At 58.3% G+C, this 25,848-nt stretch overlaps 2 protein-coding genes across 3 annotated transcripts; both read left to right on the forward strand.

Moving 5' to 3' along the window:
- Positions 1-2,728: 2,728 nt before the first annotated feature.
- Positions 2,729-25,827, forward strand: WDR86 (WD repeat domain 86). 2 transcript variants are annotated; one of them, XM_045865069.3, is made up of 6 exons: positions 2,729-3,436; positions 13,918-14,059; positions 16,726-17,140; positions 20,258-20,393; positions 23,601-23,704; positions 23,890-24,190. In XM_045865069.3, exons 1-6 carry the CDS (start codon positions 3,214-3,216, stop codon positions 24,058-24,060), a joined length of 1,191 nt encoding a protein of 396 aa, XP_045721025.2. In that variant the 5' UTR covers positions 2,729-3,213; the 3' UTR covers positions 24,061-24,190. The 2 variants fall into 2 exon arrangements, with proteins under 2 accessions (XP_045721025.2, XP_064431789.1); XM_064575719.1 differs by having other exon boundaries at positions 23,601-25,827.
- Positions 11,673-12,110, forward strand: LOC123835880 (cystatin-B-like). The gene has a single exon (XM_045865070.3). It carries the CDS (start codon positions 11,686-11,688, stop codon positions 11,980-11,982), a length of 297 nt encoding a protein of 98 aa, XP_045721026.1. The 5' UTR covers positions 11,673-11,685; the 3' UTR covers positions 11,983-12,110.
- Positions 25,828-25,848: the final 21 nt, after the last annotated feature.

A 25,848-nucleotide genomic window follows, 5' to 3' on the forward strand; every position in this document is an offset into this window, starting at 1 on the left:
CTCGCTCCTCCTCTCTGCTCCCAGAAAAATAAAGGCAGGTACAGAGTTAGCGGCTCAGCTGGCCCTGCCTTCCATTCGGAAACACACGAAATTCATGTAAAATACCCATAGTAGGATTAACAACTCCAGTACGCATTAAACTTGGCTTCAGAATCCACCCAGAGAACAAGCAAATGCATCATTTTGTGGGCAGCTAGAAATCTTCTGGAATGAGTGAAAGCAGATGCTGCTAAACTAGCCTCCCTTGTTGTCCCTCCTAGTCACACACACACACACACACACACACACACACACAAGAACAGGCACACATGCACACACACAATCTAACCAGGATGCCTTGCTGGGTCCGATGAGAATAAAAGCCGCTGGCGAGAGGAGACATGCCCACAAGCAGCATGTCTGAGATCTCTGCAGAGAGCAAGAGTCTGGCTGTTGGCTTGCTCATCTCCATCCACAGAGAAATGCACTTAGCGAGGCGCCCACAGGTCCTTGTTGGGATATTCAGGGAAAGGCACTCTTGTCAGACCTTTGCCTGAGATTTCTCTCCAGGAAAATTCAGTGGCATTGGAGGGAAAGGAATTACCACAAGCCTTCTATGTCTTAGGCACAGAGGGATGGGCCTGCTCCTTTCAAGCCACTGATTCTCTTGCATTTGTGAACACAGATCATTTAGACGTGGTGCCTATTAGACCTGAATGCCCCACTCACTGAATGACTTTGTCTACTTACCCTCCCTAGGCCTCATTGTCCTTCTCCGCAGCAAAATCAAAAAGATAATATTTATCAAGAGAAGTTGTTATGGAAGTTAAACGCTATTACACAATGTGTAATCAATCGCGCCTGCCTTATCACTGTCACTTGATTATAGTGAAATAACATAAAAATTCCATTAGCGTAGGATTTCTTGTTTAGTGTTTGGGGAGGATAAAATATGTAGGAAAGATTTCTGCCAGCCTTGTAAATGATTACTTTCGTTCTGACGGTGGGAACGAATACAGAGACCTGGTTTTCTGTCATTATCTGATGCAGGCAAGATGCTGGCGAGCAGTGTGAATGGGGGGGTTAGTTTCAGGGAGTGATTTGCCGAGAGGCGTTAGCAGATTTGGCCCGAAACCATAAGCCAGACATGCTTGTTGCCTGTACAGTGAAAGGTCGGGAGTCTTGGGAAGGTCTCTCTGTCCCAAATAGTCCTCCCTCTGCCTTGTAAAGACTGAAATCTGGAATGTAGGGGAAAAACATATTTCCTTTTCTTTGTTTCAACAGCAAATGGTAGCTCAGAAATTCCCCTTCAAGAATTGTGTGGTATTCCTGTGTCAGGTATGGAGGGACGCTGACCTGGGGACAGAGAGGGTAAAAGGGATCAGACCGGGACCCAAAGGGAAGGAGCAACTGGACACCCCTGGAGCAACAGCCTGAGCAAGGGTCTTCTGTCTCCTTTGGATTTTCTTCTGAGCACCTGTATGGCCAACTGCCCATCGGTCTTCATACCTGGATGTTGCCATGGCACCTTCAAGTTCACAGGTCCTAAAAAGAACTCGGGCTCAGCCTGTAGGAGCATCTCCGGACACATGTCACCAGCCTCCCTCTACCCAGTCTTAGCATAGTGGAGACTCCCAGAGTCCTCCCTTCCTGCCTGCACGCACCCAGTTTCTCAAGAGTCCACCTCTAGAATACTTCACGGGTTTCTGCCTTCCTCTCTCCTGCTGGATCACACCCCCCTCCTGCCTCCTTTCAGGCCGCCTCTACAACTCCAAATCCCACTGCAACACGCCCCCCCCCCCCCCCACCCTACACCCTTCACTGGTGCTGGCTCCTTAAGCTTAACAGCAAGCTGACTCCCAAGATTAGGGAAAGAGTGGATTTCTCTGGTTAAGACGCTTGGAGAATAAATTGTCCCATGTGCTTTGGGACCCCATTATGGGGTTTTCTTTCGGAGTCTGGACATAGTCAGCCATTGGGAGAAGGTCTGGTTGTCGAGATGAAGGCTAGCTTTCTAAAGCTACCTTGTTCCCTCACCGCCCCCCCCCCGGCCCCCCTCCCCGCCTCTCGGGAAACCCTGCTACCTTTAGGACCTGGAGGATCCGAGTGAGGGAGGTGTCACCCCTCCCCGCCCCCCGCGAAGCAGGCACCGGAACAGCTCTAATGGGAACCAGCAGGCATTCCGGGAGGGCTCACAACCCGGGTGTGGGATTCCTGCAGAGACCTCAGGGGACCGTCAGAGGCGCTGGGGTGCGATGGGGGTGGGGGAGGCTGCCGAAAGATGCTGGATCAGTGGGTGGGGGCCCCAAACCCCCAGCACGAGAACAGCGGGAGCCCGTCGCCTAGGACCCCGCGGCCGCTCCAATGGGTGAACCTGACCTCTCCGGGAAGCCCCGCCGCGCCGCTCTTCCCTCGCTCGCCCGCCACCACCCCACTTACGGAACTTCTTTAGAATTCGGGGTGTATGTGTAATTTCCCAGCGAGAGCGGACCAAGGGCGCTCTCCAACAAGGGGGCCACCCCGAAGTCCCCCGAGAGCCTCTCTGGCAGGGTCCTCAGGGCTGGGAGCCAGCAGCGGGGCAGACTCGCCCGGTAGTGGCGCGCAGCCGCCGGCCCCAGTGAGCTCCATCCAGGGCGTGCGCGTCTCGCCCCCCGGGACCCCGCGCCCACCTCCCCCGCGTCGCCGCGGCCTTCCGTCCCGGCACCGGGCAGCGGGGAGGGTCGCACGTGGGCCGCTCCCCGGCGTCCCCGGGGAGGGGGCGGCAGGGTGGGGGCTGGGGCGCCGGCCCGAGAAGTGGGAGGGGACAGGTTGGGGGGTGGTCTCTGAGGAGGAGCCAGGCCCGACTGTATTGTTCCACACTCGCCGCCCCCAGCGCGCGGCGCCGGCCGGGGAGGGCGCGCGGGGCGCGGGGCGCTCGGCTTCCCGGGTGGCCCCCGCCGCCGGACCCCGCGACGAGGCCCGAGGCTGCCAGCGCGCGCGGAGACGCCTCTGCCGGGTCGTCGGGCTCCGGGGCAGGGCCTGCTCAGGTGGGGCGCGGGGAAGGGAGGCAGCCGGCGCCGGTGGGGCCGGGACCCCTGCGCTGCGGGAGCGGGAAGTCCCCGCGGGCCGCCCCCCGGCGCGCAGCCCCCCCGGGTCCGCGGGCCCGGAAGCCGGGGGGAGGCGGCGCGGGAGAGCGGCCCCCGCCTCACCTCCGCCGCACCCCGCGCCCCGCAGCCGCCGGGAGCCGCCGCGCGGATGCCGGGGCGCCCCTCCCTAGCGGGGCGCAGCCACCTCGTCTCGCGCCCGGCCGTCCGCATGGGGGGCGGAGGGTCGGCCCTGAGGGTCTGCGCCGACCACCGCGGGGGCATCAACTGGCTCAGCCTGAGCCCGGACGGGCAGCGCCTGCTGACGGGCAGCGAGGACGGCACGGCCCGGCTCTGGAGCACCGCGGACGGCCAGTGCTGCGCACTCCTGCAAGGTAGACCCTCCTGCTCTGTCCTCTGCGCCCGCTCGCCCGCCTCAGACCTCAGCCCTGCGGCCCGCAGACCCCTGCCCACGGCGGGGGCCCTCGTGGGGGGCGCTCGCCCGGCCGAGCCCGCGGCCACCGGGAGCGGTGGGCCGGGGAGCACCCGCGGCGGGGGGCTACCCTCACCTGGCAGCCCGCTGCAGGCAATCAGTGCCATGCCAGCGGCTTTCACGACAGCCCGGAGTGGCACCGCTGCGTCCTCCTCGGGCTAGGCAGCGCCCTCCCCCGTCTCACTGCCCGAGTGGCCTGTGGCCGGACATTTCCTCTCGGAGCCATTGTGGTAACCACCGGCGCCTGTGACGTGCGGGCGGCACGGAGCACTGCCCTGGGCAGCCCTCACACTGCTGTTATCCCGCTCGTGCAGACAGGGAAACTGAGGCAGGACGTAAGTTGCCCGGGGTCACACGGCCTGTGGGCGGTGGAGTTGAAATTTGAACGCCCCCCTTCTCCGTCCGGCCATTCTGCTCTGCTCCCTCTGCAGCCTCATTTCTTCTGCTGGAAAATGAGGGGGTGTGGGGGAGGGATGGATCAAAGTTTCTCAAAAGGGCCTTGTTAAACCAATTTAGCGCCTTTGGAAACATGATGCAGTGGCAGGAGGCACGCATAGTAGGCGTACATGTTGTTTTATAAAAGTTTCACAGATGCATACACACTGGTTTATACTTGTGTACTTAGTCACTGGAGGTGGACTATTTCCTACCCTGGGTCCCTGTCACATGCCTGCAGGGCGGGGAGGCCCGTCTCCTCCTCTGCCCCTGGTGTTGCCTGAGCAGCAGGTACGGTGGCCTGAAGCACAAGGCTCTCCACTCTGTGGTTATTTATCACCGCCTGGGTTTTTTCCACCATAATCGGCAAATCCTGGGTGGCCTCCCCAGGCCTTCCAAATCATGTAGGCACAGGGAGTGCAAATCAGCTTCACGATTGGTTGATATTGACCCTATTGGTTTTTTTATTTTTTAAAGATTTTATTTATTTGACACAGAGAGAGAGCACAAGCAGCGGGGGCTGGAGAGGGAGAAGCGGGTTCTCCGCTGAGCAGGGAGCCTGATGCGATGTGGGGCTCGATCCCAGGACTCTGGGATCATGATCCCAGCCAAAGGCAGACTCTTGAGCCACCCAGGCGCCCTGACCCTACTGGTTTTAAATAAAAGCAGTGTGGTAGATATTTCAAAGCCCAGAAGAGATGAATTTTGTACTGGGGGCGGGAGTGATACGGGAGAGTCAGTTACAAACTAACACCTTCCTCCTGCCACCCCCAAAGTCACCTCCAAAGTCACACAGATGGACAGGCACTAAACTGAGACTGGAAGATCTAAGATCTGTCCAACATTTATAATCCAACTGTATTGCTTCCCAAACATAAGACTCATCTGGAGGGCTTTCAGAAATGTAAATTCCCAGGTCCCAGTTTCAGTGAGCCCCTGGTGTAGGACTCTAGAATTTGCATTTCTAACAAGATTTTGGCTGGATCTGATGCACCCTGACCCGGGGAGCCCTGGGGCCTGGTGTCCATTGTGGGAGCCCAGTTTGAAGGTGGGTTTCCTCCCCAGTTGAGCTCCAGGCCCTTCCAGGGTGGTTCTGGCCTGGTGGGCATGGGTCTCTGCACCCAGGGCAGCTCTAGAGCCTAGACCATGCCTCCAGCGCCCACCCTCCTGTCCAGCTCTGCTCTGCCATCACCACTCAGCTCTGTGCCTGGCAGCTCCCCTTCACACCCATGTTGGTGGCCCTCACAGTGGCTTGTCCCCTCAGGATACCAACCCCTGTGTCCCGGTGAGGCTATGCCTGCCCCTCTGGTGGCCTGGGTGAGAGCCATCCCACTCAACAGGAGAGCTTTCAAACGAAACACTGCCACCCATTTCTACCAGAATTGTTTCTGCTGCTGTAAGGGTTGGTACTTTAAGAATTTTCATGGACAGGGGCACCTGGGTGGCTCAGTCGTTAAGCGACTGCCTTCGGCTCAGATCATGATCCCAGGGTCCTGGGATGGAGCCCGGCACTGGGTTCCCTGCTCTGTGGGAGGCCTGCTTCTCCCTCTCCCGCTCCCCCTGCTTGTGTTCCCTCTCTCACTGTGTCTCCCTCTGTCAAATAAATAAAATCTTAAAAAAAAAAAAAAAAAAGAATTTTCATAGACAGAAGAGATAGAAGTAACCTTTTCTTATCCGGAGACCGCACTATTAGATTTAACTTGAAAAAGAGTCTTTTTGGGCGTGCAGTAGTCCTTGCGTGACCCCCCAAAGAAAGCAAGGACTTTTTTGTTTTAGTGAAATAGTAATAAATGTCTTAGCATTTGCTTAGTATTCTATATTTTATTAATACCCCTCAATATACTTCTTGATCCTTTTTTTTTTTAAAGATTTTATTTATTTATTTGAGAGAGAGAGAGAGCACATGAGAAGGTGGAGGGTCAGAGGGAGAGGCAGAATCCCCGCTGAGCAGGGAGCCCAATGCAGGACTCGATCCTGGGACTCCAGGATTGTGACCTGAGCCGAAGGCAGTCGTTTAACCAACTGAGCCACCCAGGCGCCCGATCCATTATTATTAATACTCAAAACTGTGAGGTAGATAGAAATGACACCGGTTTATAGATGAGAATGGGCAGGCACAGATTTATTTACCAACACATGAGTATTCTAAGTGTTTTCTAGATCCTTAGCCTGTGAGGTAGGTTCTGTTGTCAGCATCTGAGATTAGAGTGGTTATGGGTCTTGCCTGAGGTCACACCGCAGGATTGCATGGATGGCTTCCCCCGCTCTAGGAGGCTCCTGCTCGCATCAGGACAATGCTGTAGGGCTGATCAGCTGCAGCCCAGATCCCCGGGGGTCTCCTGACCCCCACACCAGGCTCTTTCTACTTCTGTTGTGGAAACTGCCAGATTGGGGTGAGTGCTAGTGCCTGGTACAGCTCTGGGCCCCAAGAAGGCTCTGGAGAAGAGCCTGTTGGGGGGCCAGGCCTGGATTTCTTGGGCAGAGTGGCTGGAGTGGGCAGTTCCTGCCGTGCGTTCTCCTTCTGCACACGAGCTTCTTGCTCTGCTCAATTCCTGGGGGGGGGGGGGGGGGCAGATGCAGTTAGGGGCCCGAGGCTTTTCTGTGAATCTTGCAGGGTTTTGAACGTTTATGCCAAGGGATGCGCTGGAGAGGAAGAACAGGGCAGTCCCCTGTGGGTGGGGGCTTGGTGGGCAAGTTGTCACCCTTGGTCCTGGAGAGCAGGCTGCGTAACCAGGCCCCCCCAGCTTCCCTGGGGGGAAAACAGAAGCTCTGCTCTTTCGGTAAATGGAACTGGCTTTCAAATGCAGTTGATGAGCTCCAAGGCAAGAAGTAGGCTTACCTGCCAGTTATTCTGCTAAGGGAAGAATCATTTAATGGAATTATCCCTTCCCTCTCTTCTTTTATCCGTTGGGTGCCTACTCATCTGAGGCACTTTGTTGGATCAGTGAGATAAGCAGCATGTCCCAAGGTGGCAGTCCTTGTCCTGGTCTGTTCCCATGTAGTAAGGGACCCAGCCTGAAGGTTCGAACCCACTGTAGCTGTTCCATGAGCGTCCTTGTCTTCTAACAGCATCTTCTAGCATGATGGGGTGCTGTTTTTAATTCTGTGTGAACAAACTGCACACTTCTACTTACTGCAAGCCTGCTGGTGCCTGCCCATCCTGACGACTCCTGACCCCTACTTTCCACCAGGGAGCAGGAGGGGCCGTTGATAGTCAAGAGCCCGGGCTCTGGAGCTGGGCTGCTTGGGCTCAAATCTCATTACTTAACTTCTCGTGCCTTAGTTTCTTTATCTGTGAATTGGGGGTGATAAAATAGTCATCTACCCTTATGAGGTTATGTGGGGGGGGGGGCAGTAAACCAGTCAATAAATAGCTCCTGGCTCTTTCAGTGGCCTTGTCCTCCAGGCTCACATCAACAGGCCCGGACTGAGTAAGAGCATCTCCTTGGCACGGTGCCTAGCCAGCTCCAAAGCTCTTTGTCCTTTGCTTCTCACAGCCTGACTCCACCGTTCGAGGCTCTGAAGGGCTAGCCAGTCCTCCTGCGTTTATGCAGGCAGAGCGGCCCTGGGGGGAAGCCTGTCCTCCCTCCTGCTCCAGAGCCTTTGTCCCATTTGACTGTTGGCTTGACTGTGCTGGAAACATGTGTTAGATTCGAAGATGCTGCCCCAGGGAATCCTCAGGTTGGCTAAACTGAGGGGCTGTGTGCACTTGAACTTCAGATAAGCAGGAACTCTGAGCTGGGGTAGTCAGGGTTCACCTCTTGGCCCAGGTGGGCCTGGAATGGACCTGGGACAATTTTTAACTCTAATAGAAAACATGTAGTAGCAAATTTACCATCTTAACCATTTTTAAGTGCACAGTTTGAAGATAGTAAACATTGATAACGCACTGCCATTACCACTGTCCATCTCTAGAACTTTTCCATCCTGGAAAACTGAAACTGTGTCCCCTTCGAACAATAACCCCTTTTCTCCCTGCCCCCAGCCCCTAGTGCCCACCATTCTGTGTTCTGCCTCTGAATGTGACTGCTCTGGGGACCTCATACAGGCTCATTTCACTTAGCACGATGTCCTCGAGGTTCGTCCGTGTTGTAGTGCATGTCAGGATTTCCTTCCTTTGGAAGGCTGAGTACTGTTCTGCTGTGTGCGTTTTTTTGCCTATTCATCCATCAGCAGACACTTGGGTTGCTTCCACGTGACTGTGGTGAGAAAGGCCACTATGAGCTTGGGTGTGCAAATATCTCTTCCAGGCCCTGTTTTCCGTTCCTTTTGTAGATACCCAGAAGTGGGCTTGCTGAATCATCTCCTACATATTTTTTTTTCAAAGATTTTATTTATTTATTTGAGAGAGAGACTGAGTGAGAGAGAGAGAGAGAGAGAACGCACATAAGCCAGGGAAGAGGCGAGGGAGGGAGAAGCAGACTCTCCGCCGAGCAGGGAGCCCGAGGTGGGACTCGATCCCAAGACCCTGGGATCATGACCTGAGCTGAAGGCAGACACTTAACCAACTGAGCCACCCAGGCGCCCCATCTCCTACATATTTTTGAAAGAGCATGTGGGGGCACAGGGAAGGCTCTCAGACATAAACACATCCAATATTAACTTCATCCCAGTCAAGGAAGAATTCCATCAAAATGCAGTTGGTTTTAAGCACGGATGTGACGGAAGCCCAGGCGGGTAACCCATCCTTGAGCGCTTCAGACGCCGCCGTCCGCGGGTGGTGAGCTCCCCGTGGGTGCGGATTGGGGAGGTCACAGAGGGAGGCCGGAGAGCAGCCTGGTGGAGGGCGTGGGCTGAGAAGAGCTGGGCTGGAAGGACAGGCCCTGCAGTGGCACCAGTGGTAGGAGCATCAGCCTGTCCTGGCTGGGAGCTCGGGGCAGGAGGTTGAGTCTTCCTGGGCTTTGTCAGACACCATTTCAGCCACACCTTCCTTGCCCGGGACGCGCCGGTGTCACCGCTGGGGCTTGCTGGGCACACATCCGGAGGTGGCCCCCGCAGGCAGGAAACAAAATGGCACCCTCAACATAGTAGCTCAAGGCGAGTTTGGTAAAGAGGCCCTTGCCAAAGGTGGCCATGGTAGGGGATCCCCCGTACCTGCGGCTGGTACCTCTCAGCGCTCCCGGACGTGGATTAGCCAGGGCAGGGAAGCATTCACGGCCGCCCGGAAATGGCTGTGGAGAGGCCTCCAGAGAAGTGTGACCGTGGCTTGAGGTTTTGATGGCTGCAGGCCAACAGATCCTGCCCCAAAGTCTCCTGGGCTCCCAGCTGTCTGAACCCTGTGGGCAGTGGGGGGGATCAAAGAGCCCCCAGGGGGTGGGGGAGCCGCAGGGAGCAGGCTGGAGAAGAGGAGAGGGACCCGGACCGGCAGACAGAAGCCTTGCCAGCGACAGCAGAGGGGAAAAGGAGGCCCCGCTTTTCATGCCAAGTTAGTCAAACGAATGTTCCAGCTTGGCTGGTGCCCACGCCAACCCACCTCTGCCGCCGCAGACCCCGGGGGGGCCAGTGCCCTGAGCGGCTACTCCTGCTTGTGGAGGGGGCACTTGGACTCCGAGCCTCCAGCGAGTCCCAGGGTGTGCGGCCGGGGAGGCGGGGAGGGCCGACTGCCTTGGCAGAAAACCCTGAGCCTCAGCATGTCCTTTTGAACATAATAACTGCATCTTATCTGCATTCTTTATCCCTTCAAAAATGTTTATTTTTAGTTTGGCTTTTTTGCTTATTCTACACAATTCCAACAGCCCGTGGTGGTGCTGTGGTCCCTGGAGACAGGATGGGCCCTCCTGCTCCCCAGCCTCCCTCACCCATCCCCCCCGGGGGACCCTGTAGGCTGTGCACTGTGGACCCTGTCGTATGGTCTGTGGACTGTGGCCGGGAACACGCTCTGCAGCCTCTGCCGGCCGGGCTCCAAGCTGGGACTCGTCCAGTGTGGGGTGGGTGCCTGGTGAGCAGAGGAAGGGGCTTGTCCCTGGGAGGGCCTTGACTGCTGCAGGGAGCCTCAGCCAGCCCAGGGCAGAGGGTCAGCCTAGCCCAGCCTCAGAGGGGAGAGGAGATTTTTTATTTTTACACTGAAAAAATTCTTTTCATTATTGACTCTTCAAGTCTTTGTTATAGGTATTTATATATGTGTGTGTGTGTGTATTTAAAGGTTTGTTTATTTTAGGGAGGGGTGGGGGAGGGGCAGAGGGAGAGAGAATCTCAAGCAGACTCCACACTGAGCACAGAGCCGGACACGGGGCTCGATCCCACGACCCCGAGATCATGACCTGAGCCAAAATCGAGTTAGCCCCTTAACCGACTGCACCCCCCGGCGCTCTTACGGATGTTTATATTTTTATTGTATATATCCTTTCTTTCCCTGCTTCCATGGGTCCTACAGTTGGTCCCACATCCCTGGTCTAGTGGCTGTGGCTTCACTGAATACAGGTGCCACGGCTTACTGGCCACACCGCTTTCCAGCGCTTTCCTTGGCCTAATATACACTTGGCACATCGCCGTCCTGCTGTCAGAAGCTGTGGAGACGGGACGGAAGCAGCCAGGAGGGGGCTGATGCCCCTGCGGAAGCCTCTCCTGGCTTGGCTGGCGCAGGACGATGGCACAGGGTCCCAGGAGGACTGCGGGGTGTGGGGGGGTGTGCAGGGCCGCCTACTGCCCTCGGCGCGCTGGGCCGCCTTCCAGCCCGCCCTGGAAGCCAGGTGGTTCCTCAGGCACCGCCGAGCCCTCCCCATGGCAGCTCTGGTTTCAGGGAAAGTTTGTTGACTATCTTAAAATATTTTATAAACATTTTGGGTTGGCAAAAAGCTGGGCTGTGTTTTGCCAAACACATTTTGCCCTCGACTTTTAAACTGACGTGTATTTTAAGGAAACCTAATCTGCATCATCTTCCAGTGTTTACTTACTTCACACAAACGTCGTTTTCTTAGAGGCCTGGTACATGCTATCCGAGAAGACCGAAAAACATGTCTTCTTTTCTTTTGTTTTTTTAAATTCTCTTTCTTAGAACCCAGAGAGTTGGGTTCTTCCAAGAGTAACTGAGCTAAAACCCCAGGGCCAAAAAGTGCACATCAGCTTGAAACTGCCTGGAAGATTCTAAATCCCCGTCTGGGGGCGCCTGGGTGGCTCAGTCGATTAAGTGTCTGCCTTCAGCTCAGGTCATGATCCTGGGGTCCTGGGGTCAAGTCCCACGTCAGGCTCCCTGCTCAGCGGGGAGCCTGCTTCTCCCTCGCCCTCTACTCACTCTGCTTGTGCTCTCTCTCTGTCAAATAAATAAATAAAGTCTTAAAAAAAAAAAAAATCCATGTCTGTCTGATACCAGGCACCTAGACGAAATTTTAAAATTCAGTTGTGATCTTTAATGTAATTAATATATCCCACACGTCTGTGAAATGGATCTTAGGTGTAACATGCCTTTGATTCAATTGATTTTCTGGTTCCTGGATTCTCTTCAAATATACTCAGCTTCAGTTTGCTATCAAGAGTTGGTAATGGCGGAGGGGGAGGAGTTGTTATTGGGGCGCCTGGGTGGCTCAGTTGGTTAAGCGTCTGCCTTCGGCTCAGGTCATGGTCCTGGGGTCCTGGGATCGAGCCCTGCGTCGGGCTCCCTGCTCGGCGGGGAGTCTGCTTCTCCCTCTCCCTCTGCCGCTCCCCCTGCTTGTGCTCTGTCAAATGAATAAATAAAATCTTAAAAAAAAAAAAAAGAGTTGTCTTCCATCGGCCGCCAGCATGATGTGCGGGGTGCCCACCGCCTCGCAGCCCGCCACGGCCGAGACCCAGGCCATCGCTGACCAGGTGAAGCCCCAGCTGGAAGAACAGGAGAATAAGAACTATGCTACATTTAAGGCTGTGGAGTTCAGGAGCCAGGTGGTCGCAGGGATGAACTACTTCATCAAGGTTCAAGTTGACGATGATGAGTTTGTGCACCTTCGAGTATTTCGAAGTCTCCCGCATGAAAACAAGCCTGTGGCCTTGTCCAGCTATCAGACCAACAAAGCCAGGCATGACGAGTTGGCGTATTTCTAGTTCCCACTCTGAATAGGGCTCGTCCATGTGGTTCTGTCCTCTGTGAATGTGTCTGGGATCAAAAGTAAATGTCGTTTCTACACGGGGCCACTTGGGGAGGGGATGTCACCACCTCTTTTGCGACTGTTCCTGACTTTCAGCAGGAGAGACAAAGTCAACACAGTCACTGATCTTAATTACTTTCAAAGAGGGCTTATATTCTCTTTAAATCCATATTTTTAAATGTTTACAAACAAAAAAAGAGTTATCTGTGGTGGAAACATTTTAATACATATATGAGTCTCTAGAGGTATAGAAATAGAGGCTTAGGTAGTCTTTGCATATACGGGACTATGTCTGACCCATACATTCTGATTTTAGATTCTAAGTAGATTTAGATTTTATCACGTGAGACTTTAAAGGATTTTTTTGTTGTTTTTTAAGTAAACTCTATAACCAACATTGGGCTCCAACTCATGACCCCCAGACCCAGAGTCACACACTCCCCTGACCGAGCCAGCCAGGTGCCCTGAGGTGGAGCGATCTTTACCTGAAGGACAGGCCCTACTCTGACCGGGGGAGCTGAGGGCTGCCGGGGCTGCTTTGTAAGCCAGGCCGATAGTCACAACACTGACCATCGCCCCGATAAGATGGACGATCAGGGGCCCTTGGCCGAGCCCCCAGGCTCCGTGTGGCCCTCGGTCTGTCCTAGACCTCCACCCTCACTATGTGTGTGCCTTATCCACCATTTCTGCCAAACACCTAAATTCTGCTTTGGCATGTGCCATTTTCTCTCCCAGAACGCTCTGCTCCCCTCCCCTCCCCACGCAGGCCCTGTGTGGACCCTTCATGCCCTGCATCACAGGGGCTTCTGCTCGCTCCACTGACCACCGACATGCTCTGTCCAGCACCAGTCATTCATGTCGGCTGACGCTCTCCTTCTGGGCTCGTGCTCTCTCTGCAGGCAGGGGAAGTGTCTTAGTTTCCTGTGGCCGCTGTGACCAGTGATCCCACTGGGTGCCTTAAAACACAGGTTTCTTCTGGCGCAGTTCGGGAGGCCAGAAACCCAAAGCCAGCGTCAGTGGGCCCAGATCAAGGTGTTGGCAGGGCTGTTCTCGTTCTGCAGCCTGCAGGGGAGAACCGCTTGCCTCCTCGGGTCCTGGCAGCCGCTGGTGCTCCTAGGCTTGTGGGGCCGTCCCCCGTCTTCGGGGCCCCTTCAGGTCACTCCGCTGTCTCCACAGCATCCTCTCCCCGTGTCCTCACATCCCTCTCTGCCCCTTCTAACAGAGACACTTGTGGCATTCCTGGCCATAATCCAGGACACTCCCCACCTCAAAATCCCTACTTACATCTGCAGGTGTATCTTTTTTTCCAAGTAAGGTAACATTTCTAGTTTCTAAGAACTAGGATCTGATACCTCTCCCCAAACAGCCACCATCCAGCATTCACTCAGTCTGCGCACCTGCCCCACAAGATGGGGACTGTGCCTCTCCCCACGGCAGATGAGGAGATGGAGGTGTGCAGAAGTGAGTCGGTAGCAACACCAGGAGCTAGGCCAGGTGTTCTGGCCCCAAAGGCCAAGGCCCTGGGCCTCTGTACTTCCTGCCTCTGTGGCAGTGGGTTTGTTCAATGACTAAGTGAAGACAAGCAACTGAAGAGTTTGAAGAAGACCAACAGTAGCCCAGTAGCCGATGAAGGACGGGGAGGGAAGAAGAGGAGGGAGGAGGAAGAGAGAGTGGAAAAAGAGGGAACAAAAGGATCTGGGGGCAGGCGGAGTGCCCCCTGAATTTGTCCTGGCACCCCATAGCTCCTGAGACTCCCAGACTGAAATCGTCCCTCCGAAGGGCTGGTGATCCTGGACTCATCCCAAACACTCCCCACCCCTGCTTTCTTCCCGGAAGGAAGACGAGAGCTGCCATGGCCCCCGTGAGCTCACGTCACCCCCCTCGTCTGCAGGGCACGAGAGCTATGTGACCTTCTGCCAGCTGGAGGACGAAGCTGCCTTCACATGCAGCGCTGACCACACCATCAGGAAGTGGGACGTGCGCACTGGACAGTGTCTGCAGGTCTTCCGAGGACACACGTCCATCGTGAACAGGTCAGTGTGGCCGGGGCCCCAGGGTACAGAGGTGTAGGCTGTGCAGCCCCTGCCCCTGGAGGAACTTAGCTTCTCTGGGGAAGCCCACCTGCAGATGCATGTGTTTCAGGCACGACAAGGGCTGACTGCCCAGGGTTGCATTTGGGGGTTCGGGAGGCAAAGGTTGGGGAACGGAGGCACCACCGACACATTGATTGTGCCCGGACCCCGGCAGCGCACTGCCCACTGCTAGGCACCGGGAAAGGCAATGGAGGCCTCAGCTCCTACTGATGGCAACAAATTCCAGAGAAGGTGGTCTAATTGGTACCTGATGGTCGGCCCAGGGGGGATTGTTCTGAAGACGAGTCCAGAGTATTTGTAAACCTCACCTTTCCATGTTGTTCTTGAAATAACCCACCCCCGCCTTCTCAAGGGGGTTTGAATTTTTCCTTTCCTTATTGAATTTGGGTCTGAGCTGAGCCATGAAAATTCCTTTGCTGATCAGATCAATTTGACATATTTATGTAACTTGTGGTGGCCGACTTAAACTCCTGAGGGAGTGTCCAGTATGACCAGGAGTCTGGGCACCTGCCCGCGGGCCCTCAAGACCTCACTGATGGGGGCTGGGGGGCGAGGGGGTGCCTGGGGGCTGAGCTAAGTCCCTCAGGAAAAGGGCTCAGTGCAGGCAGGCATTTGGAGGGTCAGGGGCTGGGCTGGGCTGGGCAGCTGGAGGAGAGCTGTTCTCAGCCACAGGGATGCTGCCAGCCTGAGCTTGGTGCAGACCTGGCTTGGGGTGGGAAACGACTTGCCCAGCGGTTTAGTGCTTGCTGGGGTGGCGGGGAATGGGGGGCCCTGACCCACCACTGACTGGACTACTAGCTGCCTGCAGTCAGAACCGTGCACCCACAGGGCAGGAGCCAGGTACCGTCCCTCAGCAGACAGACGGCTCAGGATGGTTGCGAGTGGAGAAGGTCCCCTTCCCGCCCCTGAGCTATTCTGAATCCTGCCCCCGCCGCTAGAGCGGACAGGGCCGCCACCCGCCACCAGGGCCCAGCAGCTGCGGTGTGGAGGAGGGCACACCTCCTGCTCGTGGCTTCCCCACACCCTTCCTTGAGGAGGAAGTTTGTGAGTGAGCAGAGGTGTGGGTGTGCGGGAGTCTCGCGTTGTGAGGCCGGGGCGGGTGGGAGAGGCCACATCTCAGGACCGGCTTGCGCTCAGCTTGTAACCGGAAACTATCAGCTGCTCCTCAAGAGCAAACCTGGATAATCGAGGCTAGAAATTATGCTGTGCCGGGTTCAGACTCTCCTGAGCACACACACACACCATACACACACGTCCACACACGCCACGTTTGAGGGGTCGAGGTCCCAAACGGGTCGTTCTGGGCAGAGACTAAGGGTGACTTAGCAACTGGGTTGCATTACTAAGTAACATGCTCACAGATATGCCATATCCTTGAGCATTTCCATTCCCGAGGATGTGGAATTCACTTCTTCCCGTGTTTTCAGAGCCCGGCCGGGTGTGTGAGTTTTGGGGGGCACCGAGCATGCCTTCTCATGCCAGGCCAGACCGGGCAGGCCTCCGGCCCCCAGACCATCCCCCGCGGTGCCACGTGCTGTCACGTGGTCACTTTCCCTTGCACATTCGCGTGTCCTGAAGACCGTACGGACGGGGTGTTAGGGAAGAAGTGAGTCCGAAGCAGTGCGCACATCGGCGCGGTCGGCCTCCCCAGTTGCCTGTGGCAAGTGAGCACCGCGCAGAGGTGAGCGGCGTGGACGGCGAGCAGGCGGGAGGGCTGTTCTCAGGGCCCATCTCTCCCCGCACCTGGGCCAGGCTCGCCTCTGACCCCAAGACGCAAGGTCGCCACTGCTCCGTCCCCACACTTGTGACACACGCCGGTCCAGCTGCCCCTCCCGCCCCCCTTTGTGGCCTCCTCTTGGTGAGTGGGGGGGCTCAGGGCTTCCTAACAAGGGTGTGTGAACAGAGCCTTTGACGTCATGCAAAGCTCTATACTGAAGACCAACGTGTATTTTCTGGGGAGAAGTTCTTAGCATTCATCAAAATGAGACTGAGGATCGTGAATATTTGCTGCTCTGGAGGCCTCTCCTCCCCCTATGGGTGTGAACGGAGCTCCGCCCACACGAAGCTCCCCGGGCTCACTCAACACAGAGGGCCCTGTGAAGGCCTGCTAGGCACCCCTGCCTGCTCTGACCCCTGCCCCACCCCTGCGTGCTCTGACCCCCGCCCCTACCTCTGTGTGCTCTGACCCCTGCCTCTTACCCCTGTGTGCTCTGAGCCCTGCCCCACCCCTGCGTGCTCTGACCCCTCCTCTATCCCTGCCTGGTCTGACCCCTGCCCCAAACCCCTGCGTGCTCCGACCCCTGCCCCTTACCCCTGCATGGCCTGACCCCTGCCCCTACCCCTGTGTGTTCTGACCCCTGACCCTTACCCCTGTGTGCTCTGACCCCTGCCCCTACCTCTGCGTGCTCTGACCCCTGCCCCACCCCCACGTGCTCTGACCCCTGCCTCTTACCCCTGCCTGCTCTGACCCCTGCCCCACCCCTGCGTGCTCTGACCCCTGCCCCACCCCCGTGTGCTCTGACCCCTGCCTCTTACCCCTGCATGCTCTGACCCCTGCCCCTTACCCCTGCGTGCTCTGACCCCCGCCCTCTCCCTCTTCCCACCAGGATCCTGGTCGCCAACAACCAGCTCTTCAGCAGCTCCTACGACCGCACAGCTCGAGCCTGGAGCGTGGACGAGGGGCAGGTGTCCCAGGAGTTCCGGGGCCACCGCAACTGCGTGCTGACCCTAGCCTACTCTGCGCCCTGGGACCTGCCTGGGGCTCCGTGCGCCGAGGAGGTTGGGGGGCTCCTGGTGACGGGCAGCACGGATGGCACGGCCAAGGTGTGGCAGGTGGCCAGCGGCTGTTGCCACCAGACGCTGCGGGGCCACACGGGGGCCGTGCTCTGCCTTGTGCTGGACACGCCCAGTCACACCGCCTTCACCGGCAGCACCGACACCACCATCCGTGCCTGGGACATCCTGAGCGGGGAGCAGCTGCGGGTGTTCAGGGAGCACCAGGGCTCTGTCATCTGTCTGGAGGTGAGATCTGCCGGGGAGGCCCCCGGGTCGTCCTCTGAGCCCTACCCCGCGTGCTAGTTAGCTTGCCCGGGTAGCAGACGACCGCAGACGGGCGGCTTGCACGACAGAGACGGATGGTGTCACCGCTCTGGAGGCTGCAAGTCTGAGATCCAGGTGTTGGCCTGTAGCTGGCTGTATTCTCACGTGGTCGTCCCTCTGTCTCCAGACGTCCCCTTCCTATAAGGACACCAGTCCTACTGGATTAGGTTCCACCCGAATGACCTCATTTTAACTTACCTACCTCCTTAAAGACCCTGTCTCCAAATACACTCACATTCACAGATACGAGGGTTAAGGCTGTTGTCAACATAGGAATTTTGGTTTCTTTACATGTTAAGGGAGGATTATGTCTACCCAGAAACCCTGGTCCATAATTCCTAAATCCAAACGTTCCACAACACGAAGGTGTGTGTGTGTGTGTGTGTGTGTGTGTGTTTTTAAGGCTTGGCACCAAAACTTACTTGGCATCAAAGCCTGGCCTACACAGATAGGCTAGCTGGAGTTCACTTTACCCCTTTTCCTGGGACTATGAATTCCTTTGCTGTAGAAACATGAGCATGTTGCTAAAATCCAAAAACTTCTGAACTACATCTGGCCCCAAGATTTTGGACCAGGGATTCTAACGTGAAAGCGCCCGCCCTTGGTGGTCGTGAGGATCTCATAAACTAGTGGTGGACGTGGCCCAGACGTGACCCACATACAGGTGTCTGGTAGGTTGTGCTGTTGTTGTTGGGCATCAAACAGATATGCTGCCCATGCTTATCTTTTCTCATTTTACACATGAGAAGACAGAGGCTCAGAGAGGGTAAGCAACTTGTCCAAGGCCTCACAGCTGGTAAGGGGCAGAGACAGACTGGAACCCAGGACTGAACATGTAACCAGCAGCTTATTTATTTATTTTTTTTAAGATTTTAATCATTTATTTGAGAGAGAGAGAGTGAGAGAGAGCACAAGAGCAGGGTGAGGGGCAGAGGGAGAAGCAGACTCCCCGCTGAGCAGGGAGCCTGACGTGGGGCTCGATCCCGGGACCCCAGGATCATGACCTAAGCTGAAGGCAGACACTTAACCGACTAAGCCACCCAGGCGCCCCTAGCCAGCAGCTTATAAAGGCGTGACAGGGTCTGTACCTTGCCGGGGTGGGGGAGTCTTACCCCGGAGGCAGCGTGTCCGGAGCCCAGCTATGCTCTGCAGCCTGGCCCAGCGGCTTCATTCCCCTGCCCAAGTGCATCTGCTGCCGTGAGCTGAGCAGGGAGAGGCCCGCACCCCGGGGGCCCCCACAGCAGAGGCCTCGTCCTCCCATCTGCTTGGATGGATCGCAGGGAGATGGCCCCAAGCCCTGTCCCCTCAGAGCTGTCTTGGCTGAGGGAAGTCTTGCAGGCCCTGTCCTTCGTGACATGCCCCTGTCAGGGTCTGTCTGCTTCCCCATGTGCCTCGGGCCTCCCCGAGCTGCCCGGCTGCTCCCCAGGGATGTCCTCGTAGGAAAGCAGCCAAAGTGAACAGTGAGGTCTCAGGCAGCCAAGGACAACACGCTTGGAGCATTTCCTGGGCCTCTGGACTCATGACTTGTACTTTGAAATCGTGCCGCTGGGTCACTTTTAAACAGTGCGACAGGCCCCACGTTGTTGGGACACGCTGCGTGGGGAACAGGAGGTGTCATCCCTTTGCGCCATGGAAGCTCAGCGCCTTCCTTGCATGGGCTGAGCGGCGCAGAGGTGCCCCGTGTCCCATGGGGGCCTCCAGCCCGCAGGCTACTCACTCCAGCCCCCTTAATTTCAGGTCTGTGAGGCTCAGTGGGCAGTTTGGGAAGTGTGGTCCCTGGAGGCCTGGGGCTGCCTCTGGAGCGACGGCTGATGGGTCAGGACACATGGGGGCATGGGGCGGACACTGGGGCAGGAGGTCGTACGTGCTCCCCGAGACCCCACCGCCTCTGCCGTGGTGAATGGCCCAAAGCCAAGTTTGACCTGTGCTGTGGCTGGGGCAGAAATATAATCTGGACGAGTCAGAGTCCTGTCGTCTGGGATTTAAACTGGGAAATTATAGGGGGATCCTGGGTCAGCCGCGGGAACTGGAGTGGTAAGGGGCCCAGAGTGTGGCTGTTGTTGGGCAGGTGTGTGCTGGAGCTAGGAGGGCATGGGCCATGGCAAGGATGCCGGGGGCCTGTCCTCGCGCCAGGCCTGCTGCCCGCTGCCCCAGCAGAAGGGCCTCCTCTTTCCTAAGGCTCCAGGGGTCCCTGGGCCCCGGCTCTGGCACGAATGTCTCTCGCCAGGGCTCACAGCCACCCTCCTCACCTGATTTCTGGTTCTCCTCTGCCTCCCTGCTAACCAGAGCTGCTGGGTGGCGGCTCTCTTGGCTGCATGGGGATTTTGTCTAGAGGAACCTGCAGAAATATTTTATTCGTCTTCGCACTTTCCCTGGGCCAGAACACTGGCTGTCTTGGCAAGGGGTGCTCCTGTGAGGGGCCTCCCCCAGCCATGCCTTCTCTCCCAGGCCCTTGCTTTCCTCCTGCGACACCGAGCAGGGGTGTGAATGCCACTCTGGTCAGCTGGGGCAGGCGGGAAGTCGGGGAGCCTGTCTCCAGGGCTCCTCCCTCCCCACCCGGGCAGCCCCAGGAGCCCTTTCCTCAGCCGGGACAATCGAGGGAACGGCTGGGGCGGCCGGCCGTAGCTACAGGTGGATTCACCGGAACCTTTCAGGCGCCGACTGTTCAGCAGGAACCGCCGACGAGAGACGCCTGACAACAGTAACAACACGCGCGAACATTCCGTGCGCCTTACTCCTAGTGCTGAGCGCTGCGCGGGCCTTCTCTGCGCCCCCCACGGGAGCCTGGCGGCATGCCGACTTCCAGTGCGGGGGAGCAGTCAGTGACGGGGCCGAGGGCAAAGTGACAAGATTCTTGGGTGCTGGAGCCGGCAGCTGGGTGGGTCCTCACAGGCAGGGTCTTTCCCGCTCGTCCACGTTCCCAGTGAGACCTGCAGGGGCCCCTCCCCCGTCACACAGAGCGGTCTGGAGGGGGCTCCGAGTCCCCTGCCACGGCCAGCACTACCAGAGTCCAGCGCCACCGCCCCCCCCCCCCCGCAGCTCGTGAACCGGCACGTGTACTCGGGCAGCGCGGACAGGACGGTCAAGTGCTGGCTGGCCGACACCGGGGAGCGTGTGCGCACGTTTGCGGCCCACCGACACAGCGTGAGCGCCCTCAAGTACCACGCAGGCACCTGTAAGTGACCCCTGTCCCCGGCTGGCCCCACGCTGCCCCCACGCTGCCCCCACCAGCCCGCACCTGCCTGGGCTCGTCCCTCCTCGCCCCCAAATCCTCCCGCCCTCGGGGCCTCTGCGCCCTACTTCTTACCGGACCGTTCCCTCCTGAGCCTCAGAGGCCATTCGGGGTGGTCAGCAGCCGAGCCTCCTCCATGCACGTGTGCCTCCAGGGTTATTTTTTTTCCAGCTTTTTTTTTTTTAAGATTTTACTTATTTTTATTTATTTGACACAGAGAGAGAGTGAGAGAGAGAGCGCAAGCAGGGGGCGGGGCAGAGGCAGAGGGAGAAGCAGGCTCCGGGCTGAGCAGGTATCCCGATGTAGGACTCGATCCCAGGACCCCGAGATCATGACCTGAGCAGAATTCGGGCAGACGCTTCACCGACTGAGCCACCCAGGCGCCCTTCCAGGGTTATTTACAAAGAAGGTCCAAACAAGGGTGTGGGGCTTCCTCCCCAGCTTCACCCCACAAAAACATGCAGCAGCCTGAATGGCCAGGACGCCCAGGGTTAAGAGCATCGTCTCACGGACACATTCGAATTCTTGAAATGAGACCTTGACAGCACTCACTCCTGCCAGACTGGAGGGCCACATGGGTTTGACTTCACCTGGCATTAGGTTTGACAACAGATAAGAGAAAGCCCAGATAACAGTGCTTTAAATGAAATAGTGGTTTGTTTTTCTCAGGTAGAATTTCTGAGGCTGGCAGGCTAGGCAGGAATGGATGGTTCCACAAAGTTATCAGGCACCCAGTTTCCTTTGATCACTTTGCTTTCATCACCCTTAGCACATGTCTTCTATCTTTTAGGGGCCCTCATAGTTTAATATAGCTGCTGGAGCTCCAGCCACCGTGTCGTATTGTAGGCAGACAGGACAAAGAGGGAAGGGCAAAAGGATGTGTCTCTTAGCTGAGTGGGTGCCTTTAAAGATCTTTCTTGGAAGCCTTACCCAGAGACTTTGCATGCATCTCTTTGACCGCTGCCTACAAGAGGGACTGAATAATAAAATCTCTTATCTGGGGATATTGCTGCCAGGGTTAATCAGGTTATTTTGGATAGAAAGAAGGGCAGAATGGCTTATTGGGTAGGCAACAAGCTGTCCCACAGGTCTCAAACTGACACACCTGGGGTTTGCTGGCTCTGTCCTGCAGGCTTGGCTCATGTTCACACCCCAGACTCACCCAGAAGACAGACACTGTTCCAGGAAGCACCCCCCAAAACACACACACCTTACCACACCTACACGGGAGTGGGGCTCCCAGGTTACTGAACATCTCTTTCCCAAAACAATCCCCAGCATTATGTTTTGCCACCAGCCTCCCTCATCCCCGCTCTGTTTTCTCTCTCTGTCTCTCTCTGTCTCTCACTCTCTCTCAGGGAGCAGATGGGTGGGGGGGAGTCACAGCAGAAAATTCAAGTTGACTTCACAGCACAGATGTTAGATGAAGACAGAAGGTGGATCTATGAAAATAGAGCCCAAGATACCCTTGGGCTTTAGGTGTCTGACACGGGAAAATTATTTTTTCCTTCTTCCTGGGTCCAAGCCTGTGAGTGTGATGATGGCTCTGCTCCCAAGTCGGGACCTCTAATTTAAAAAGATTAAAGCCGCCCAGAGCGCCTCCCCTTGGCAGCAGCTGGGATGGACCCCATCTGCTGCCCACTATTAAGGAAATTGGTCCGTGGTCTTTGCCAATGGGCTGCAGGTTGATCAGACTTAATTCCTGGCCCTCTTCCTATCCACGGGATGCCCAGCAGCCACACTGGGTTGGGGCAGGCGAAGCAGTAAGTGGGATAAGGAAGAGATCCCTGAGGCTGGGGATCCCCCAGGGCTTGCTCAGGCTGCTGGGCGGGTGCGGCAGATGCTGTGCGTACCACCCCTGGGGCACTGCTTTCTGCTGCACCTCAGGTCCTCTGCCCTCCACTCTCTTCCTGTGAGGAGCAGGTGGGAGGAGGGCTGGGAGCTGACACCCACAAGAGGGGCCCTCAACCAGTGACTTGCCCCCCACCTCCCAGGGGCACAGCTCTGAGACGGGGTCTGCACCTTCTCCCAGGGTCCCCCTGCAGTCACCTGCTCACCCATCCTGTTTCTCCCCCCATTTCGTGGAATGCCCTGCCAAATGAAATGTTTGCACTCACATCCTAGCGTCAGGGTCAGCTTCTGGGAGAACCGAGGCGAGGACAATACGTAAACAACAGAGTTCTTCTGGTCCCTGTTCTCGGCGGGGTCGCCGTTCTCCGCGCGGTCCCTGTTCTCGGCGCGGTCGCCGTTCTCCGCGCGGTCCCTGTTCTCGGCGCGGTCGCCGTTCTCGGCGCGGTCCCTGTTCTCCGCGCCGTCCCTGTTCTTGGTGCGGTCCCTGTTCTCGGCGCTGTCGCCGCTCTCCACGCGGTCCCTGTTCTCGGCGCGGTCCCTGAGTGGCAGCAGCGGCATCTAGAACTGGTTAGACATGTGGGCTCTCAGACCCCACCCCAGACCTCCTGAGACAGAAACGCAGGTGGGCTCAGCAATCTGCCTTAACCACCCTCCAGGTGATTCGGGGGCTCACTGGAGTCTGAGAACTCTTGAACTAAGTTCTAATGTAGGAAAAGGCGCAAGGAAGGCCGAATCCCGGGGCTTCCCCAGAAGAGGTTGGGCAGGGGTGCTCTAGCGAACGCCAGAGGGTCTAGGCTCTGTTCGGAGCCAAGTTCGTTACTGAGGAGGGGAAGGATGGCATTACAGTAGGCAGCTCGGATGACGGGAGGTGGATGACCTCCCCCCCAACCCCAGGCAGGGGCTTTAGAGCGGGGAAGCCAGGCCTCACCAAAGGCTTTCACCAAACGGTCTGAGAGAGGGGACCTGGGCCGAGGTGGTACTCAGGAGGGACAGAAGGCCCGGAGAGGGCCGCTCAGGCAGGCCCTGCAGCCCAGGGCAGGTTCAGCAGCCGCAGTCCTGCAGAGCTGGCTGCAGGGAGGGGGGCAGGCCCCTGAGTTCCCAGGCACGTAGCACGAGAAAGAAGGTGCCGCCCCCTTCCTTGCAAGGAGCTCCTGCTAGTTCCCATTTGAACCTGAAGACCTCCCGGTGAGGCGGGCCACTTCCGGGCCTGCCCCGCCGCGCCCCCGCCCCGGCCCCGCGGCGTCCGGGAGGAGGCGGCGGCTCTCGGGCGGGAGGCCCAGCGGCGCCCTGTGTCCACAGTGTTCACGGGCAGCGGGGACGCCCGCGCGCGCGCCTTCGACGCCCGCTCCGGAGCGCTGCAGAGGGTGTTCCGCGGTCACGCCTTCGTCATCAACTGCATCCAGGTAGGCGTTCCCCGCCCGGCCCCTGGGCTCTGCGTCGGCGGGGAGGGCCAGGCCGCGCCCCACCCCGGCACCCCGAGGCCGGGCTCCCCCGGCGGCGAGGCCGCCGACAGTTGCGGGCACCGCGGAGGGGAGGGCGGCCCGGGCGCCCCCGCAGCGCCGCCCCACGCGCCGCCCCGCGCCCGCAGGTGCACGAACAGGTGCTCTACACCGCCTCGCATGACGGCGCGCTGCGCCTCTGGGACGTGCGCGGCCTCGCGTGCGCCCCGCCGCCGCGCCCCGCCGCCCCCGCGCGCAGCCGCTCCCGCCTCTTCAGCAACAAGGTGGGCTGCGCCGCCGCGCCCCTGCAGCCCGCCTGAGCGCCCCGAGACCGCGGGCCGACCACCCCCGCCCTGGGCGGGGCTCCGTGGACTTCTGAAGCCCCCTCCCGTCCCGTGGACGGCGACCGTGCTCGCCCTCGGGGACCACGTCTCTGTCCCCACCCCCTCCAGACCCAGCACCCCCCCCCCCCCCCCGCCGCAGAGCTGGCCTGCACTCAGGTCTGCACCTGACTCAGCGGGACCCTCCCGACCCAGGGTCTGCCGCCACACAGCCCCCAGAGCCTGAGGTCCCCAGAAGCCAAGCCCGTCCTGAAGGGAAATGGGATTTCTTCAAAAAGCCGCCCAGCCGCAGTTGTCATTGGTTTGGCAAACTGTCTTGAGGACACTAGTGAAGAACCGAAATACACGTCCTTCCAAGTGCTCTGGAATATGGCTTTTGTTCTGCAAACTCTCGGCTTCCTGTCGGGGGGGGGGGGTTCCCGGAACCGGGGGCCTCACACACCCGGCCTGGGCCTGCCCCTCCTCGAGGGGCTGCGGCCCGATGACCCCTGCAGTGTCACTCGTGTGGGGAGTGGCCACGGGAGAGGCCAGGGAGCAAGGAGCCGGCCCTTCGGCCCGTCTGGGTGACGACGGGGATCCGTCACCCCTGCTTTGGAGCTCGCAAGTCCGCATGAATCGAGGGGGGCCCTTGCCTCCGGCCTGGGTCTGCGGTAGAAAGGCCGGGGCAGTAGCCGCCTGGCCGCGTGCGCCGGAGCCGGCCCGACGCTGCGCGCGGTGAAGGCGTGGGCATCACTCCCGAGAGCAGCTGGAGTCCTCGCCCCGAGGGGCTTCACGGGGCAACGCGGCCCGGGCTCCGGAGAGGCCCCGACGGGAGCCGCCCCCAGCGGCCCTCTCATCCCCCGAAGGGGGCGCTCTGCCAGCCCTCGCCTGGTGCGGGAGAGGCAGCTTGGCAGTGCCTGCGGCTGAGAGCTCAGCATCTCGCCCGGGACGGGAGCCTCTGGTGCAGAGGAGCGGGCACCGCCCTGCCTTCACGCAAGAGCCGTTTCCTCAGCAGGATGCGCGGCAGGACCCGTGTTCCCCGGGGTGGCCAGGTCCAGGCCTGACGGCGGGTCCCCCCCGCCCCCCCGCCCATGAATACATACAGGATTGGCACCGGGGGCAGTAGGAAGGGACGCGTACCTTTGTGACTGTGCTCTAGGCCACACCCCCCAGCCCTGGGAACCGGGGGCCTCCCCAGGAAAGCAGGCTGGCTGGCGAGAAGCCCGCGCGGCCGCATCCTTGGCCTCGAGCGGTACCGGTGCTCCCGCCTCCGGGAGCCGTGCCTGGGGCGCGGGCTGCCTGGGGGGCCCGCAGCAGCGGCTGCAGCGGCTTGCCCACCGGCGGGGCTCCCGGGAGGGCCGGCAGACGGCCCACCTGGAGTACCCGCGCCAGGATTTCCACTGCGCGGACGGAGAGGCGGCTTGAGTAACCAGACGCGCACCGACGCTCACAGTCGCTGCTGCGCTCCTGCTCCCACGTCACCTCAGAGGCCCCATCTTATCCACGCGCTAGGATGCACCCGGGGAAAGAGCCCCGGGTGCGGATCATAGCACGCGAGCTGCTGGAGATTGGCTCTCCGGCCTGCCTCTCCTGGAGAGAGTAGGAAACGGAAACCTGTTTGTCGTTTGGTTTTTGTATTCATACAGCAGAATAAATTTGGGTGATTTTTATTTCTACAACACACAAGACTTTGTTAGATGTTGAGGGTGTTAAGACCAGATGACCAGGTATTCTTTGCCCTTGATAAATACGGCTGGATGGGGGTGGGGGGAAGGACAGTACTTATGG

The sequence above is a fragment of the Mirounga angustirostris genome, unplaced genomic scaffold (genome assembly GCF_029215605.1).
Source record: "Mirounga angustirostris isolate CCGP_5_RB_7025 unplaced genomic scaffold, mMirAng1.0.hap1 SCAF_12, whole genome shotgun sequence".
In the NCBI taxonomy this organism is placed as follows: domain Eukaryota; kingdom Metazoa; phylum Chordata; class Mammalia; order Carnivora; family Phocidae; genus Mirounga; species Mirounga angustirostris.

What these genes read in the sequence shown, in the direction of transcription:
- WDR86 (XM_064575719.1), top strand. Translation starts at nt 3,214, where the DNA reads ATGCCGGGGCGCCCCTCCCTAGCGGGGCGCAGCCACCTCGTCTCGCGC. An exon ending in CACACGTCCATCGTGAACAG is followed by an intron (nt 14,060 to 16,725) that starts GTCAGTGTGGCC and finishes TCTTCCCACCAG; the next exon opens with GATCCTGGTCGCCAACAACC. An exon ending in GCTCTGTCATCTGTCTGGAG is followed by an intron (nt 17,141 to 20,257) that starts GTGAGATCTGCC and finishes CCCCCCCCGCAG; the next exon opens with CTCGTGAACCGGCACGTGTA.
- LOC123835880 (XM_045865070.3), top strand. Translation starts at nt 11,686, where the DNA reads ATGATGTGCGGGGTGCCCACCGCCTCGCAGCCCGCCACGGCCGAGACC.